The 18,833-nt window shown below is 31.3% G+C and overlaps 4 protein-coding genes across 4 annotated transcripts; 2 read left to right on the top strand and 2 right to left on the bottom strand.

Annotated features, from left to right (window-relative positions):
* Positions 1–280: 280 nt before the first annotated feature.
* On the bottom strand, positions 281–2,542 carry LOC108724223 (uncharacterized; the record flags this gene model as incomplete). The annotated part of the gene is made up of 4 exons (XM_018450472.1): positions 2,448–2,542; positions 1,798–2,034; positions 1,383–1,571; positions 281–716 (listed from the first exon to the last, which is right to left on the bottom strand). Coding segments are annotated over exons 1-4 (938 nt in total), but the record flags the coding sequence as incomplete, so codon positions are not given.
* A 1,657-nt stretch (positions 2,543–4,199) lies between these two features.
* LOC108724262 (uncharacterized) lies at positions 4,200–11,536 on the top strand. Its single transcript, XM_018450549.1, is given in 9 exon segments — positions 4,200–4,425; positions 4,922–5,063; positions 5,136–5,333; positions 5,677–7,178; positions 7,288–7,368; positions 7,452–7,696; positions 7,791–8,176; positions 9,487–9,508; positions 9,510–11,536. Coding segments are annotated over 6 exon segments (2,487 nt in total). The 5' UTR covers positions 4,200–4,425; positions 4,922–5,063; positions 5,136–5,333; positions 5,677–5,759; the 3' UTR covers positions 9,844–11,536.
* A 1,379-nt stretch (positions 11,537–12,915) lies between these two features.
* Positions 12,916–16,883, bottom strand: LOC108724224 (uncharacterized). Its single transcript, XM_018450473.1, has 7 exons — positions 16,821–16,883; positions 16,615–16,691; positions 15,893–15,948; positions 14,167–14,462; positions 13,778–14,076; positions 13,520–13,639; positions 12,916–13,363 (listed from the first exon to the last, which is right to left on the bottom strand). Exons 1-7 carry the CDS (start codon positions 16,881–16,883, stop codon positions 12,916–12,918), a joined length of 1,359 nt encoding a protein of 452 aa, XP_018305975.1.
* Positions 16,884–17,805: 922 nt separating this feature from the next.
* On the top strand, positions 17,806–18,474 carry LOC108724225 (uncharacterized). The gene is made up of 2 exons (XM_018450474.1): positions 17,806–18,040; positions 18,135–18,474. The coding sequence occupies exons 1-2, from the start codon at positions 17,976–17,978 to the stop codon at positions 18,472–18,474; spliced, it is 405 nt and encodes a 134-aa protein (XP_018305976.1). The 5' UTR covers positions 17,806–17,975.
* The last annotated feature ends 359 nt before the right edge of the window (positions 18,475–18,833 follow it).

Here is an 18,833-nt window from a genome sequence, read left to right on the forward strand (position 1 = left end):
TTGTAAGTATAATTTCTGATGAAATATTACAAAATCTAAAAAAAATTGAAAAATATTTTTTAAAAATTATATATGGGATGAGAAATCTTAGAATATTTCAAAATGCACATGTATGAAAAATTCTGAGAGAAAGATATAAACTTTCCGAATATTTCTGAGTATTTTTGAAAAATGTTCGAATTCGTATAAAAATTATAAGAAAAATTTTTACCAGGAACATTTGTAGAAAAGATATTCTGTCTTCAATAAATAATTATTAAATTTATAATTGCCTTTCTACCTTTGAAGTACAGTTGGAGATGATTCAAGTTCATCCTTGTCCGTCGCATAACTCATTTCCAAATCATTTTCCGTTCTTTTTTCGTTCGCATTTTCATCTATGGAAATGTTTGATTTTTCTATAAGACTGTCCTTTTCAAAATTGGCTTTTGGAAACATGAACACATCATAGGTTAAATTTGGTGATATTCTGCTAGTTTGCTTGCCAAATTCCAGTGCAGGAAATTGTAACAAATGCAGCTTGGGTTTTTCTCCTTTATTCTCGTCATCATTTGAAATAGAACAATCTTCTGTCATACTGTTGATATTTTGTTCGCTTATAATTTCGATATTATCCGATGTATCACTCCAATAGTCATCTATGGCCAATTCTTCGTTCGCCAGAGCAGCTATTTCCGGTACTATGGAACGCTTCATCATAATACGAGTGTACCTATCTGCGTTTAATACATAAATTTCTTAAACATAGTTTCTTCGCTCTTTACTTAAAATAGATATAAAAAAAAGTAGCAAGCATAAAATATACAATCAATAAAGATAGATAATATTTTTCTTAATATAATCCAATTTTGTGATGCAATAGAAAATTAATTAAGTAAGCTACAGCGTTTATCAAATTTTTAGTTATAATAAGAAGTATCCTAAATATCTAGTCTTATGTTATCTTTAGTTTAGATTGATGTATCTTTTATTAAACTTTTACCATAATTCTTAGTACACATAATGAGTTATTTGAGTTAATTTTTAACATTTTCACAAGTATATAAAAATTGTTAAGTGATTCTTACATATACTTTAACATTTTTAGAAAGTATTTATAAGGTAGTACAATATTAAAAAAAGAAGCTAGAGAATATTAGATTATAGAGATCATTAGGTGCTTCTAGTATTTTAAAAAAAAGAAAAGAAATGTGCAGGAACGAATGACCCGATCGTGTGTACTAAGGATTAATTATATAATCGTGAATCTCTTTTTTTATCACGATAAATATGCTTATCAATTTTGTATAACACAATTGAAGAAATGGATGATAACTGTAAGCTTTATATTACGTAAGTTATAAATATTCGTTAAGAAATTTTATAAAGAAAAATCATCTAACTAGTAGTCGAGGACGGCATGCCTAATTCCAACAATCTTAAGAACAGTTCCTTGTCGTTCTTCATGGCAGCCACGCATAATGGAGTAATGTCATCGTTAGCTGTGTGTGCTAATGCGTCCGGGTAGGCGTTGTACACCGTTTCGAACATCTCCTTACTGATCGCAGCGGCTAATCCAAGGACCGACATGCCTACAGTTATTAAAAAGGAAAGAAAAGAAGGATCTTATTTAAAATAGTGTCGCAGTACCGCGTTGTCAGTTTCTTATTTAAAAATTTTTTGTTTTACTATTTAATTTGGTAATATGATCTTTACAAAATAATTTATTTTCTAAAGCTTACAACAAAATCTTTAGTCAATCATCTTAAAATTTTCATTTGGATACCGAGAATTATTCGTAATTACTTGCTTACTTACCGAGATAAGTCATTTGATTAACATCGGCGTTTCTCTGTAAGAGCAATTTCACAGTGTCGATATTTCCATTACGAATTGCTTGCATCAACGGGGTCCATCCAAATTTATTCTTTCTATCTATGACACGGCAGTTCTCCTTCTGGTCCAAAATTTCTCTTACAATACCAAGACAACCGTTCGCCGCGCTTATGTGCAGCAGATTCTCATCGTAATTATTTACAGCGTTCAAAGTGTATCCTTCAAAACAATTTGTATCAGCCCAAGTAGAACACTGAAGTCATGAGGACATCATCTCATGACCTCATTCGTCACTTATAAGTCAATTTTTAGGTATCAAATGACGTCATGATGACGTTCTGTGATTTATGACTTAATTATGATCCTGTGTTCTATCTGGGAGTTTAATTAACATTTTAAGCCTCGTCTCTACTGAAGCCAATCGTGCCGATTTTCTTTATAAAAAAAAAAGAAACCAGTATGCCAATCTACGCGCTTCAGTAGAGATACATGAGCTTTTATAAATTTAACCAAAATTCACTTAACGGAATACAAATAATTGTTTTATAGTTTTAAGTATTTGTCATTGAAAACAATAATTAATTATAAATTATACATTGCTAATTGATCCATATAATTAAGGAGAACATTACCTTGCTTCTGCATCGCTACGATGACTTGCGCTTCCACAATCTTTTTAGCACTATTGTATGGTTTTGGCTTTAACATTTTTCCTCTTTCGACTCTTATCAAGTGCATTAAAAAATTTCATTTACAACAATCGGATTAGTAACTTTCTCTCTAAACAGCAAAGCCCGATTAAATCTCATTACTCGTTATATCCTGAAGAAATGCCTGTTACGTTTATATTTATTAAACAAATTATTATAACACATATACATATTAAGAAAGCAGTTCTGTCTTCGCTAACTGTCCAGATAACACTGATCTCTATTATTGTCTAAATTAAATATTGCCACGTAATGTACGTCGCTTGCTGGCAAGTGTTTTCTTTTCTTCAAGCGTGTAGTTATCAAAAAAAGGTAGTGAGAGAGAAATTTATTATCGGTATATACACAAAATCTGACGAAAAGGGATGCTAACAGTTTCATAATAAATCTATTATGTCGGTGTAAGAGGCTCATAAAGTAAACATCCCAGTGACTGGACATGTCTCTATGTCCGAACATTTATACAAAATTTATTTTTATTTAATTTAATTATATTTAAAGATAAAATTAAATTATAATATTATTATATTTTAAAAAAATATTTTAGTTGATTAATAATAAACTAAATAAATAAAGTTTTGTGTAAATGTCCGGATATAAATACATGTTCAACCTCACTAGGACGTTTATCTTATCATTAAACAAAATAGGATATCTACAATTAAATCTTCCATAAATAAGTGAAACCAAAATTGCAAGCTTTAGTATATTGCTTTTTAAGGAGAAATTTTTTAATTTTCTTGAAGTTTTTAATTTCATTTAATACGTACAGAGCTTGATAGAAAAACATTTTATTTAAATCCAATCTAATAAAAATACATTATGAAATAGAAGAAAAGAAATTGCTGAGAAGGGGGGGAGAGAGAATTGAAGATACAGACATTATCGACTAATATAACTTTATCGATCGTTGGTATAAACATCCTGACAGACAGCCTGATGATAAAAATAATTTTAAATAAAAATCAAACATACACGATATATATTATAATAATATAGATCTACATATTATAGCCTGGATGAAAATTTTCCTCAGAAATTTTATACAAATTTGAACACTTTTTAAAAATACTAAGAAAGTCGAATTTATGAACATTTTTTACATAATGTAAATTCTGAAATATTCTGAGATTCTATGATTTCTCATTCTATAATTATTTTGAAAAGATATATTTTTCAAATTTTATAAGATTTTATTATTTATATAATTTTATATTATTTATATAATTTATATAATTTTATTATTTATAATAAAATCTTAGAAATCAGAATATTTCAGAATAACGAAAAATTCTAAAAAAGATGTAGACTTTCTTGGCACTTCTGAAAAATGTTCTAATTTGTATTAAAAAACCTAAGAATTTTTTTTAAGAGATATAAAACTATTTAAAGATTCTGAAAAATTCTGAGACAAATTTTCAGATATCTATAATAAAATATCATATTAATAAGATATTATAACATTAATTTATCACATTAGCCAACATGTTTAAATTTTCATACAACTTTTAGCACTAATATATCTTGTACGTGATAAATTATAGCTAATATTCATCAATGATCGAGATTCCATATAATTGAGAAAATAAAATTAAAAATGAAAGAAACTTTGGAACACATCGAATTGAGCATTGAGCTACGTCTTTATCGTGGCTGTTTATTTTCAGAGAGCCGCATTTGCTCCACGGATGAATTAATTAAGAACGTTCAACGCAGTAATGAAATGCGTGACGTGACGGCTCGCACCGCCCGGGCAGGGCCACTCAAAGACTTGGTGGTCCCTCTAGCGGTATCTCTCCCAAGCGGAGAGGTCCATCGGGTGTGCTGGATACGTCCAGGATATGCTACGTATCGCGCCGCCTTGGGGTTAACTGCGATTCTACTGTGCATCGCCGTCAAGGTATACCGCCGATGTTCGCCGATGACGAGGGACGGGATATGGCGAGTAGCGCCGGTCGCGAGAACCATTCAACTGTAGGAAGAGTGCTCGAGGTCGCGAACACCCTCGGGAACACTGTACACCCGCGCGCCGTCTCGCCTTCCCGTCTCTCCCGTGAGAACAGTCTGACCTGTAAAAAAAAATCCCACTGTCAAGTGATCTTTAATGTAGATCCGTGAGATTTAGTCCTCGAGGTTGTTTCCAGTTGAACCGCACATTTGCAGCACGGAATGCTGTTGCTTAGATAGATATGCAGAGACATATGTCTCAAACATATCCCGCGACGTGACACTTGTTTGCATCTCATTGATATTCATGTGATGCAAGTTGCGAATCTTAGCTCTTGACGTTAGCTTGTATAAGATGTTTACATTTTCCAAGTCGGACCGTACCGGAACTTGGAAGCCTTCTAGTATACTATAGAGATAATCCTGTTAATATTTATTCTCATTTGCAGGAGGAAGAGGAGTAGGAAGAAGAGGAGAAGGAAGATCTTATAATACATCCAGCCATTCGTTTCTGAAAAACAGAGACGATTAACAATGACTGAAGACAGACTGCGATTATTATAATACAATTTTATCTACATTGAGACTAAGGTAGGTCTGTTTGATAAGACTTCTCAAATGTGACGCAATATGTACCTTGAAGCACCCAAACAATTTTTTCAGATCTGCCTTTTCCTCCATTATGCTGGTTCTGGGAGTATTTACTTCAACTGGAAATCGCTCAATCTCAGTAGATATACTCATCAATCGTGGACGAATCCCTTATATATTTTTTGCATAAAAACAAGAAAGGCATGAAAACAAAATGGTGATAGATTAGTGATGTGCCTTTATCTTCGGTATTTCAATTTTACTATGACAGTAAGTACAATATTACAAAGAATTCGACTAGTTAAATCATTTCTTCTGACCATCCTATTTATGGGATAAGATTTAAGAAGTTTTTTTTCCATATGTATATATAATCTATAAAAAATTAAAAAGATGCTTTTTATATGGAGTATTTATATGGAGAGAAAAATTAGAAAGTTGATAAATAGATATTTATCATCTTAATGTTTCTTTATATGAATAGTCCATATGGAACGTTTTTTCAAATTTTAGATGATAATATATGAATAGAATGGTGGAAAGGAATTTTTTAAAATAGTATAATGATCTTAAAGTTTAATATTCACGATAAAATTGATATTTTTTTTTATAGGGAATGTCTTGACACATTTTGAAGGAAAACGAGTGTATGTGATAAATATAAATTTCTTGATTGTGTAGCTATACATATGAAAGATGGATAGCTCCGAGTACGAAATGGTCAGAAACATGACTCTTCTCTTCTTCTTTGAACGTCTGATGGATAAGGGCGGTCCACGTACATTGCACGACCTAAGTTGCCAGTTCGGGGCTAAAGGATTCACGAAGGAAATGCGTCAAATAGCGGGAGGATCGCAAAGTGGCCTTAAGAAATTTCTAGCGCAGTATCCGGCACTTTTTCTGATCGACGGCGAGTATGTATCCGTCAATACGTTTCAACCAGTCGTGGAAGAGGAGAGCGGAAATAAATCGGGTAAACGCGACTATGCCCGCGAGGCCGTAGAATACTTTACTAATAAGCTATTGCAATACGGAGTAGGTACCGAGGTGCCTATTAAAAGTCTCTTGGGCCATCGATCGCAAGCTTCGCCGGAAGTCAGGCATATATCCGGTCAGCACTATAAAGAATTTCGTGATTTTCTCATGAAGTACCCCGATGCGTTCGTAGTCAGCGAAGATAATGTAATATTGAAACAATATGAAGGCATGAAGCCGGAGCCCTTTCATGAACTGGAGCCAGATATTCCGATAGATCCGGACGTCACGGCGAAACTGTTAGACTTTTTCTGTGTATGTATCGAGCAAAAGGGTCCGATTCTCATAGATCAGTTATTCAGTACGGTCAATGAAAAATTCTCCCATGAAAACTGGACAAGTATATTCAAGACGTCACAGGATCTGTCTACTTTTATAAAAATGTTTCCAGACGCTTTTCACGTGCAAACGAATCTGGTGACGTTGATAGGCCGACCGAAATCTTCCGTGATGGAACCCGCAGTCGCGAAAACGAAGATTTCAAGCGGTAATCAACGCAATCAGAGCAACAATGTGGCTCACACAAACAATGTGATGCCGATTATTCCGCCGAGCAAGATCCAACTCTCTCAGCCGCCTTTGGATCAATTAGAAAGCGTATGCAATAATGCCACATCTCAACCTAATTCATTACAGAACGCGTGCACATTACCTGCTGTTGAAAGCAATAATAATTCACCACCCGTGAGTTTGCAACAGCAGTCTCTGAAACAGAGATTCAATACAATTGTTATGAGAACTCTGGCGGATAACACAGAACGAGATCGCAGTCTGCAAGCTGCCCAGATGGGCGACGCATGGAAATTGAAAGTACTACAGCAGACTAAGGTGATAGCGACTTTGCGGGAAAGTCTTCAAGTTACCGAAGATATAATAAATCCTCGAAAGCCTCCGCCTGACGGCAAGGTGGTCGTTTCTTTCGATTGCGAGGGCATAAATCTTGGTGTTAGAGGACAGCTAACTCTTGTACAAATCGGTACAATGAGCGGTCAAGCGTATGTGTTCGATTTGGTCACGTGCCCGGGTCTTGTTCAAGCTGGTGGTCTCCAGAAGTTACTGGAACATTCTCATGTTATTAAGGTAAAAATATATAATAATATATAACAGATGAAAATACATAAGAGATATTAATTACTTCACAAAGATAGACAACTGCTTCAAGCATATAAACTTGTGTTCATTATTGCAGGTGATTCACGATTGTAGAAATGACAGTGTCAATCTATATAATCAGTTTAATATTACGTTAACGAATGTTTTTGATACACAGGTACTTAACGTTCTTTACATTTTTTTTATATAGAAATAACGTATCATTATAAATGTAATATGAAATGGCAATATCTTTTATAGGCTGCGCACGCAGTGCTTCAGTTTCAAGAAACGGGGAAGCCTGTGTACAAAGTTAAAAATGTTAATTTGAACACTTTGTGCGATCATTATGGTGCTCCGTGTAATCCGCTAAAGGAACAATTGAAAAATATTTATCGTAAGGATCAACGTTATTGGTCTCGACGACCCATTACTCGCGAGATGCTAATTTATGCGAGTAGCGATGTTTTAAGTCTCGTACCTCAAGTTTATAATGCTATGTCTAGGTGTGTCATTTTATTCGCAATTTTCTCGTGAATAATTAATTCTTCCCATGAATAATAGACTAGTACAAATAATGGTTTTGTTTATTATTGACAGACTTATAAAGCCGGAACATGAGTGTCTTTTTGCGGAGCTTTGCGAAGAACAGATTCAAATGCACATAAGACCGGCGATTGTAAAAGCGCGTAAGAAGCAACGAAAGATTGCGACCGAATTGTCAGATTTGAAAAAGAGAATGGAAGAAGCGACGAGTAAAAATATTGTACTGAGTAACCGTGAAATTCGGCTTCTTCGCTACTTGGATCTTACCGAAGACGAAAAGGAAAAACTCAAAGGAAGTTATAAAGTTGCTAGAAAATTGGAAAAGCTAGAGAACATGGGCCAGGATAAGGCCGATAGCAGCGATGATGACGACGACGATAAAATGGATGATCATGAATATCAAAGCTTGGAAAGCTACACATCGGAAAATTCTCATTCTGGTAAAATATCAACATTTTAAGTTAAAATACAAAATCACTATTTAAAATTATAAATAAATATATATATACATTTATAAATATATAATATACAAGGTGTCCCATTTTAAATAATGCATTAAGATTTCTCGATCTACCATAATTTTCGAGAAATCTTAATGCATTATTTAAAATGGGACACCTTGTATATTGTATATGTATATGTAATATACAGGGTGTCCGGTAAGTTACAAAATGCTCGTGTGTAAATAGAACGGACTAAACTGAGTCGAAAAGTCCTGTACCATTTTGCAATTTTCGCAATAGTTAACAAGATATTAATAACTAAATTGTTGAATATTGGTTTTCAATAATTTTTTACTCAAATACTATCAACTTTACAGAAAAACAGCGACAGACAAAATTATTTATTTTCTTCTCATAAAGTTCTGAGAATTTTTTCAGAATTTTTTAGTGTTGGGTAGTAACTAGTTAGAACGTTAAAAGTTAAAAAGTTAATAACTTTTAACTTAACTTAGTTAATTTTAAATGCATTAAATTTTAACTTAACTAAGTTACTTTTATACGTTAACTTTTTAACTTTTGTTTAAAAAAAGTTAAAAATTTTTTTTATCTCTGTTAAATGCCTTAGAAAAATAATAAAATATAATAAGACTAAGGGCGTATATTCGTAATTCATTCATATTTTAAGACTATCTTAAGTAATTTTTTAAGATGCTAATACAGCTCTCTGATTGGCTTATGCCTTTTACCATAAGCCTTAGTCCGGATCTACAATAGGTGTTTTAAACTTTAAGTCATAAGTAATTGACCAATTACAGTCGCATACGAGGAGAATATTTGACTTTAATTGGTCCATTTTTTATGGCTTAAGGCTTATTAAAAAGTAAAAACCTAAAAAGTTATGTTATATCATATGTGAATAAAAATAAAAATTTAATTTACTTGATAATCTATATTGTACTTGTTATTAATTCTCATTTTAAGAAAAATTAGGACATTTTGACCTCAAAAATAATTTTTTTCGAAATTAACTTTTTCTAACTTAAGTTAATTCAATATTAACTTAACTTTTGTTAAGTTAATTTTTTATTCCTTCAACTTTTAACTTAACTGTATTAATTTTGTAAAGCCATTAACTTTAACTTTATATTCAATTAAAAAAAAACATTAACCCAACCCTGGAATTTTTTAATACCGTATTTTCTCATGTTGATAAAAATAGTTGATATAAGAAAGTGCAATGAAAGTATAGATTTATCTTTTTGGAAGTTCTGTATAATAAGCATAGTTTGATGAAAATTAATTTTTAGGTGGCATATTGTCGCCACGGAATGCCACTAACTGAGTCAATGCAAATGATGGACGAAATACTCTCGGACGGTCGGATGGATAAACTGGAGAAGATTGAGAAACTGGAAGCCATACTGTCAGCTGTTACGAGCTCCGCGACTGACCAGCTTTCCGCCAACAATGCGAATTCAACGCCTATCAAGTGTGTCTGTATGTGTCAAGAGGATAAGACCGACAGTCCGCGAACGGATCGCCAAGCTGCTGGAACTAGTGTGGCTTGCCAAACGCTTAGCACAGGTGATATAGTATTTACTAGAGTGTTTGTCAGCGAAGAGGAAAAAGAGCGAGTAAGATTATTGAATTCGCCAAAAAAGTAGGTATTACAGCTGCTGTGAAAGTAGTAGAAAAGTTGCCATTTATAGGTTTTTTTATAAAAACGGAACAATTGCATAAAAGAATTAAGTAGTTGAAATTTATCTATTTTATGTAATATATATGACAAGATTCATAGAGCAGAATTGGCGAAACTCGAGTTTTCTGACATGTCTGCTCCTTTAAAAAAAAAGTGTCTTAAATGGATAGGCCTTGTTATACATGCCTTTCCAGATCTGACGATATAATCTTCAGATTTTTGGAAAAGGATTATTAATTTTAATATGAGGTATTATCCGCTTGAAGATTATCTTTCTTTTACAAGTATTTAAGAAAGATCGAATCGTTTTAGTTACAAAAGTAGTAGTGTCAAGTTATAAGCGCTAATAAGGTTTTATCAGCCGTAAATTTTGTGATTTTTAACATACATCTTGTAGCTTTTTATGTTTGCTTCGGGATTAAGCTGCTAAAAGATTTTTTTAAATATTGTCTCTTTAGACAAAATATATACATATATGTACAAATATCGAACAGAAGAATCATGTTTAGGGTAACGATTGCTGACGCTTTTTTAATAGCGTTGCAAAATTAACAGAATGCATATCATGCTTGCGAAACATTTTTATGTGAAGTACTGCATTAAAATCGCTAATTTTTTAGTTCTATGGCCTAATTTGCGTCACTTATCACAAGAGACGAATTGTCGGCAGTAATAGAGCATAACAGCATCTGTTTAACAAATAAATGCTTTTTCCTCACAGGATTTAAGCTTACGCACGCGAAATAAACTTATGCAGACTTCTTCCTTACATCGATTACAGATACAACTTATTTTCGTATATAGCTATACAAGTGCCAACTTAATATAGAACATATACAATAAATGGATTGATACATTTTATATTTCTATTTAATTACGTGCTTGATGAATAATTATGCTCACACTTCCAGTAAATGGTTAATAATCTGATAGTATTAAATAAGATAAACGCATTATTCGTGTCACATAGATCTGCATTTATACTCTTCTAATAACATATCATTAATAAGTAAACTGCCAGAGAGCGAGGAAAGTGACGATTTCGAAAGATCTAAATAAATCATTGTCATCGTAAATTGTCAGTGTTTTTAGTGCAATACTTTACACATGGACAGATAATATACATTTAATATCGATCATGCAATTCTTTTTTAATATTAAAAGCATACTACAAAGATATAGTAGCCGAAAGACAAATTATGTAAGCGAATCATTGATACATTCTCATTTATTATTAATCGAGAGGCTCAACTAGTATCAAATTGTTTGACTATCTCGTATATACTATTCATAAAGTACGCTAGAAGCTACTATAGTATATATACTTATGTTTCTTTGATCTAATCAAAACGCCGACTACTAGCAATATTTTTTATAAAATTCTTGAGAATGTGAGACAAGTACATCGGGTGTTGTCTAGTATTTTAATGTAGATGTTTGATTATTATATTTCATTATATTGGAAAGCAAAATAATAATACTAGGCATCCTTATTGGAGGATGCGTAACTGCGTTGTTATTAGAAAGTGCAAGTTTATATACTTCATCGCGGAAACAATTTTGATATTTGGATTATTATTCCGGCAGTTATTTGCGTGCGTTTATATCAGAATAATTTTGCACGCGTACGTTTATACTAATATGAATAATATCCTCGATATACAGAAATTTTATTTGAGAAATACTCGCCTTCTATATACACATAAATTATATTTAGGACGAAAATTCGACGAGAATATAAATCTCTCATAAGAATGCATAAAACTTAAATTATGCATCCTTAGGTTTGGGTTCAATTTTATTCATGTCACGTTCATAGATCTTTTTTCAATTCTCTATTATATATTAGATTTTTATAAATATATAATATCAATTATATATTTATAAATTTTACACGTACATTGATAATCATTCATATTTTTATCCCTTGCACTCATATATTTATTTTGGGATAATTGCCTGCGGGATTATTAAAAATTTTAATAAAAAATTAATTCTTATTAACTTAAATTATTAATGTGTTGTTAATTGTGGATTCAATAAACATAAACGAGAAAAATTATACAGGTATTTTTACTTTTAGAAAATCAATGACAAAACAATCCAGTATATAAATGAGGATGAGTGCTAAGGATTAACAGAACAATTGTACAATATTGCTTGATAATGATATAATTTGCAGATTTCTTGATTGGATTTTTACTATTTCGTTCGTCCTGATTTTCAGAAAAGAAAATGTCTTAATGCCATTCTTTTTATTTATTAATATACATTTTCTTTTCTAATTACCTGGGTGATATTAAATTTTTACTAGCGATATTTTCTGAATGGACTAAAATAATATTATCTGAATTATTTTATAATGCATTTATATCAGTCGAATAGTAATTATACTAAAAAACAAGGAACATCACAAAAATATTTATATGAAAGATTGCTGATCTACATAATTATTAACAATGACTAATTCGTTGCATACAAATGCGAAATAAAGTCCAAAACGGATATACGTAATAAAGAATATTACAGAAAAAAATTAACATGTTCATTTATTTGTCTACACCCCATCCATTTCTAACTATTTAACTAAACGGATACTTTTATACTGCATCTATATTTGCTTATATGAAATATTCGAAAAAAAAGTGCATAAAAAAATATTCTTTCTTTTTTTAATTACTAAAAATCAATATCTACAGAAAACGCATTTTAAAAACATGAATAGTATGTGAGTGAAATCATTAAATTTATAGCAATAATTTTACAATTTTCTACATATGTATACAATTTTCTACATATGTATACAAATAAAAGTACATGAATAAAAACAAAAGGTGCATGAATGTTTATAGTTTTTATTTACAAGATGTAATACGATTATCTATAAATTATCTATCTTTATTTTGACCAGTTAATTAAACGACATAAATTTATTTTTCTGAAATCACAATATTAACGTAAATGTATCAAAATGTTTATACTTTCAGACATATATCTAATACAAACACTACATCCATGCCATACATTATCAAAATTATTAAAGAGGGATTGAAATTTGTTTTATAATAGTAAGTCTTTTAAATGGAACAATATATGCTTCTTTCGAAGTGCCTTTCAAGAAATATCTATTTGCATAGGTTGCATAATTTTCTAAGCATAAATTAAGTTCCAGCGTACTTGTGTTTTCATGTGATAATAAATTTATAACACCTGGAGGTATTCCACACTTCGAAAACATGTCATAATGTGATGACAGATTACAGAAGTTTGCATCAAACATTACAATGACAGAATTACCAGCAATTAAAGTTTGCATTAATCGGAAAAATAAAATGTTTTCATTTTCCTCCCTAAGTATGATAACACCTAATGGAATATGAGTTTGCAATATTTCTATCATTCCATTTTCAATGCATCCTTGTATACTATCATAGAGATATGGGAATCTCATCCACCTTTCTACTATAGCTGCTAATACAAATTTGCTAAAAAGGAAAAACGAAGAGATAATTGCTAAAAAGTTATCAAGAATAAACGAATATATATATATATATATAAGATATTATGTATATATTATCTTATATATATATATAAGATATTACTATATGAATATAAAAATGCTTTTCGATAACTTGATATACCCATTAAGTTTTAATATGGATATAAATCTAGATAATATTTGTATTCTAGCCTTCATAGACATATTACTCCAAGTTTTGAATCCTTTGTTAGCAGATTGATAGCATTTTTTTATATCGGTGCTGTAATAATAATAAATTGATTAATTGATTAAAAGTTTAATGTATGTTTTCTCAATTTTTTAAAATTTAAGTAAAGATTACAATAAGTTCAGTTAATCTAGTAAAATTTAAAGATTAAGAAAACGTGTGCATTCTTACTGTGTTGCATTTGCCCAGAAACTGTCATTATGCTTCCAATACATGCCTTTTATGGGTTTTTGCCATGCACCATCATAAAAAAGATTACCAATAGAAATATCGTTTATTTTTACAACAGATGATAAATGTACTAAATTCGTATTGGATTCTTGATTTTGATTAATTAATTTATGTTGGTAATTAATATTCAACATCATACATTCAGAATTTATTTCATATTGTACAGATATGTGTTTATAAATCCAAAGTAGTGTACTACCGTAGAAATCCATATATGTATTTATGAATACTACATGACTCTGAAAAATTATGAAATAGAAAAAGAATTTTAATGAAGTTCAAAGTAATTCTCGGCAATATACTGTCTTCAAATAATTTAAACAATATACATTTATAGATAATGCTAAATTCTTCGCAGCTACAATATCTTCCGACCATATGGATACTATACTTATTATGTTGTCATATGGAAGAAATTGAATATCTTTCACTGATTGAAATGTATCAATAGTTATGGATAATGTAGAACGATAATTCTTCATGAGCCATACAAATTTCTCATGCACTCGTTTTTGCACCCATATTTTATATAAAGGAAAATGGTCTGTTATTATTAAACAATTAATAACTGCATACAAATCTGAATCGTCTAAGATTATCATTTCATTTCTCGTATAAGGTTTGTCTGTATAAATATTTTACATAAAAAATTTTAATTATAAGAAAAACATTTTTATAAATAACACACATAGGCATTTTCCAGCAAGAAACAGATGTCACACAGAGTAGATACAGTGAATCATTTCATTCTCGTTTATCATTGGCGAACAACAAAGATGTAACGATTTTCTATTAGCGTTTTCGAGTGCAGTGGATTTTAACTGCACATTTTTTTGCACGGGATTTTAACAAACCCGGGTCATATCAATAACGTCACATGCTTCATTTTGATTTCTGATTGGACGAGGTCATAATACTTTCTGGCCAGACATGGGTTAATCGAACTAGGTCGGATTCAAACCCATTGCATTCGAAAACGCTATGTTACAACTTTGGCTGCGGTCTCACTATAAATGTTTTAAAGCAGCTGTCCAAAATCGGTGTTTTTTTTGGCTTGAAATTGAAATGTATCGGCATTTACGTCCATTACCGTTCCTACTCCTCACTTCATTGCTGTTTTGTCATAGCGCGTGATGCTTGGTCTCGTGAACGACACTAGTCCGAAATCGATAAAAGTTTTTGACCTGTCTTTCACTATGTTTAAAAGTATTCTGTTACTAATATTACAAAATACTACTATTCGTAGTATATTTAACTATAAAAATATGAATAAAAGAATATTTTTTAACATAGTGAAAGATACCCAGGTAGCAACGTGTTTGTCTTGTTGCTGGCATATTGCTTGCTAAGTATGCATTGCTAAGTATGTGTTGCTACCAGAATTGCAGCAACTGAGTCCTCATTTGTTGGCAACTTGATGCCTTCACGATATAATAACATTGAGTAGCAACTTGCCAGTAATTTGCCGACAACTTTAAAATCGTCATCATCAAAATTCGTACTATTGCCATCATGTTACCATAATAATATGCAGCATTATACAATGCTGTCATATTGCTGACAACGCAAGATAACATTGATGTAGCTATCTTGCTGTTAAACTGCTGGCAATACGTATACACATTGTCTGTATGTTGCTACAATGTCGGTATATTCGAAATCGTTGAAGACAAATCTACGGTAAGTTGTCAGCATCATAAGCAATCACAGATTTGCGAGATTTTGCTGAAACACGCTTTGCTATCTAGGTAAAAATTTTTAATGATTTCAAAACTAGTGTCATCCCTGAGACCAAGCGTCGTACGCTATGACAAAACAGCTATGAAGTAAAGAATAAGAACAGTAACAGGTGTGAATACCGACACATTTCGATTTCAAGCCAAAAAACATCGACCTTGGACAGCTCTGCTTTAAAGCGTTTGATTGACCCATTAGAAGAAAGAATTTTACGAAATGACCAGTCAGAAAACGCTTTAAATCGCGTTGACCGTACTCTATTAACTGTCTTTGTTGGAAAACGTCCAAGAATGAATAAATATTTCTCTGTTACCGTACATTTTAGCACAGAATTTATTTCATCATACAGTTCTATAATATTCTGTGATGTATCTCTAAAAAATACAGTAAAAAAATTATAAAAAGTTTATAAAATATTAATTTTAATTAATAAGGAATAATTAATAAGGAATTTTAAAAATTCCTGGATAAAAAAATAAGTATGAGAATAACTACATTATAGTGAAGAGAATGTTTTACATATAGTTACATGAGACAATCTAGAAAAAATGAATTCATCACAGATCCTGTACAGACAGTGACGAGTGTAATTACTAACAAACTGGGTATGTCATCTAACCCGTAGTCTACAGAAACAATAAAAGAATATGGAAGATAAAACTTTCATGAATAACCAACTTAATACGTTCATTATTGTGCTATCTGTTATTTTTACTTCATCAGAAAAAATAAAATAAAAACACAAATAATGTAAAAAAACGATATTTTTACAATTGTAAATGCGAGAATAATATTACTATAGGTACCTGAGGTTACTTCCGATTTATTGGCGATTATCACAGAGTAATCAGTTAAATAGCGTAAAATAGTAAAAATTACATCTACGTGTTTAAAAAGAGATGCAAAAAACAGCATATTTTGATATATTGTCTTTCCCAGTATCTCCAATCTATGCAAAAAAAAGATCATTAAAACTAACAAAGATGAAAGCTACTTCTATGTCTATTAGTATTCTATTTTAAAATTCTGTCTTTATTTACCTCTTCGTTATATCATCGTTATGATTAAACCTAAGCCATATCGTATCAATGATATTGTTTAACTTCTTCTGTAGTTCCTAAAAATATGCATAAGTTAAGAAATATTACACGTTACATACAAAAAATGGAGATTCTTTTAGCAATAATATTAAATTTTATAAATTATCAACAATGTACTATTATATACTGCACATGTCAATACTCACTTTTTCTTTATCATCATAATCTAGATTAGTATAATATTTATTTAAAACTTTCACTCGCTCCATGAATGCCAATATAATTCTATGATATTTGTAAAAAGAAAGTAAAATTGTAATCGATCGTTATATTTTATGAAACAACACAAATTTACAGGACGAAAAGAGCTTTAGAATTTCTAGACAATGTAATATTCAGACTTAAGAAGTAGAGAGCAAATCACATATTGTTTACATTCATATGTGACATTCGCAGCATGAAGACATCTATGTCTAAACGACTTACAATCGGTATAAGTAAGCGACACTTTGGAACATTTCAGCAACAAATGTTACAACGTTTCTAAAATGTTGTTGAAAACAAACTAAATGTTTTTTGCTTACTGAGGAAATTCTCTCAATATAAAGTTTCTAGAGAAATAATTCACCTGCTCCTTTTGCTATTACGTTTTCTTCCTCGAATTTTTGCCATTCATAAAATAAGAAATTCGTTAAGAAAATCCTCGAAAACCTCCACCTGACGGCAAGATGATCGTTTCTTTCGATTGCGAGGGCGTAAATCTTGGTGTTAAAGGACAGCTGATTGTTGTACAAATCAATACAACAATGAGCGGTCAAGCGTATGTATTCGATTTAGTCACGTGCCCGGACCTCGTTCAAGCTGGTACTCTCCAGAAGCTACTGGAACATCCTCATGTTACTAAGGTAAAATATATATAACAATATATAATAGATAAAAATACATAAGAGATATTAATTACTTCACAAAGGTAGACAATTAACTGCTTCAAGCATGTAAATTTGTGTTCATTTTTGCAGGTGATTCACGATTGTAGAAATAGACAGTGTCAATCTATATAATCAATTTAATATTACGTTAACGAATATTTTTAACACAGATACTTAACGTTCTTTGCATTTTTTTATATAGAAATAACGTATCATTATAAATGTAATATGAAATGGCAATATCTTTTATAGGCTGCGCACGCAGTGCTTCAGTTTCAAGAAACGGGGAAGCCTGTGTACAAAGTTAAAAATGTTAATTTGAACACTTTGTGCGATCATTATGGTGCTCCGTGTAATCCGCTAAAGGAACAATTGAAAAATATTTATCGTAAGGATCAACGTTATTGGTCTCGACGACCCATTACTCGCGAGATGCTAATTTATGCGAGTAGCGATGTTTTAAGTCTCGTACCTCAAGTTTATAATGCTATGTCTAGGTGTGTCATTTTATTCGCAATTTTCTCGTGAATAATTAATTCTTCCCATGAATAATAGACTAGTACAAATAATGGTTTTGTTTATTATTGACAGACTTATAAAGCCGGAACATGAGTGTCTTTTTGCGGAGCTTTGCGAAGAACAGATTCAAATGCACATAAGACCGGCGATTGTAAAAGCGCGTAAGAAGCAACGAAAGATTGCGACCGAATTGTCAGATTTGAAAAAGAGAATGGAAGAAGCGACGAGTAAAAATATCGTACTGAGTAACCGTGAAATTCGGCTTTTTCGCTACTTGATTCTTATCGAAGACGAAAAGGAAAATGTTGCTAGAAAATTGGAAAGGCTAGAGAATATGGACCATGATAAAGCCGAAATAGCAGACGAAATAGATGACGACGACGACAATAAAACGGATGATCATGAATATTAAAATTTGAAAAGTTATACATCGAAAAATTCTCATTCCGATAAAATATTAACATTTTAAGTTGAAATACAAAATCATTACTTAAAATTATAAATATATATATATTGCATATATATATATACATTTTAAAATATTAAAATTATTAAAATCATGAAAGTATGTATCTTTTTGGCAGTTCTGTATGATAAGCACAGTTTGATGATCCGAAAATTAATTTTTAGGTAGTATGTGTTGTCGCCACGAAACGCCGAAACTCCAAGTCTGACAAGGGACGTCAGCCAACCGTCCGGCATCGATTTGATTCTCCGTGAAATATGTTTTTAAACATAAAAATCTAAAAGACATGTATTTTTTTAGACGTG

This window comes from Mycetomoellerius zeteki, unplaced genomic scaffold (genome assembly GCF_001594055.1).
Source record: "Mycetomoellerius zeteki isolate Tzet28-1 unplaced genomic scaffold, Tzet1.0 scaffold285, whole genome shotgun sequence".
In the NCBI taxonomy this organism is placed as follows: domain Eukaryota; kingdom Metazoa; phylum Arthropoda; class Insecta; order Hymenoptera; family Formicidae; genus Mycetomoellerius; species Mycetomoellerius zeteki.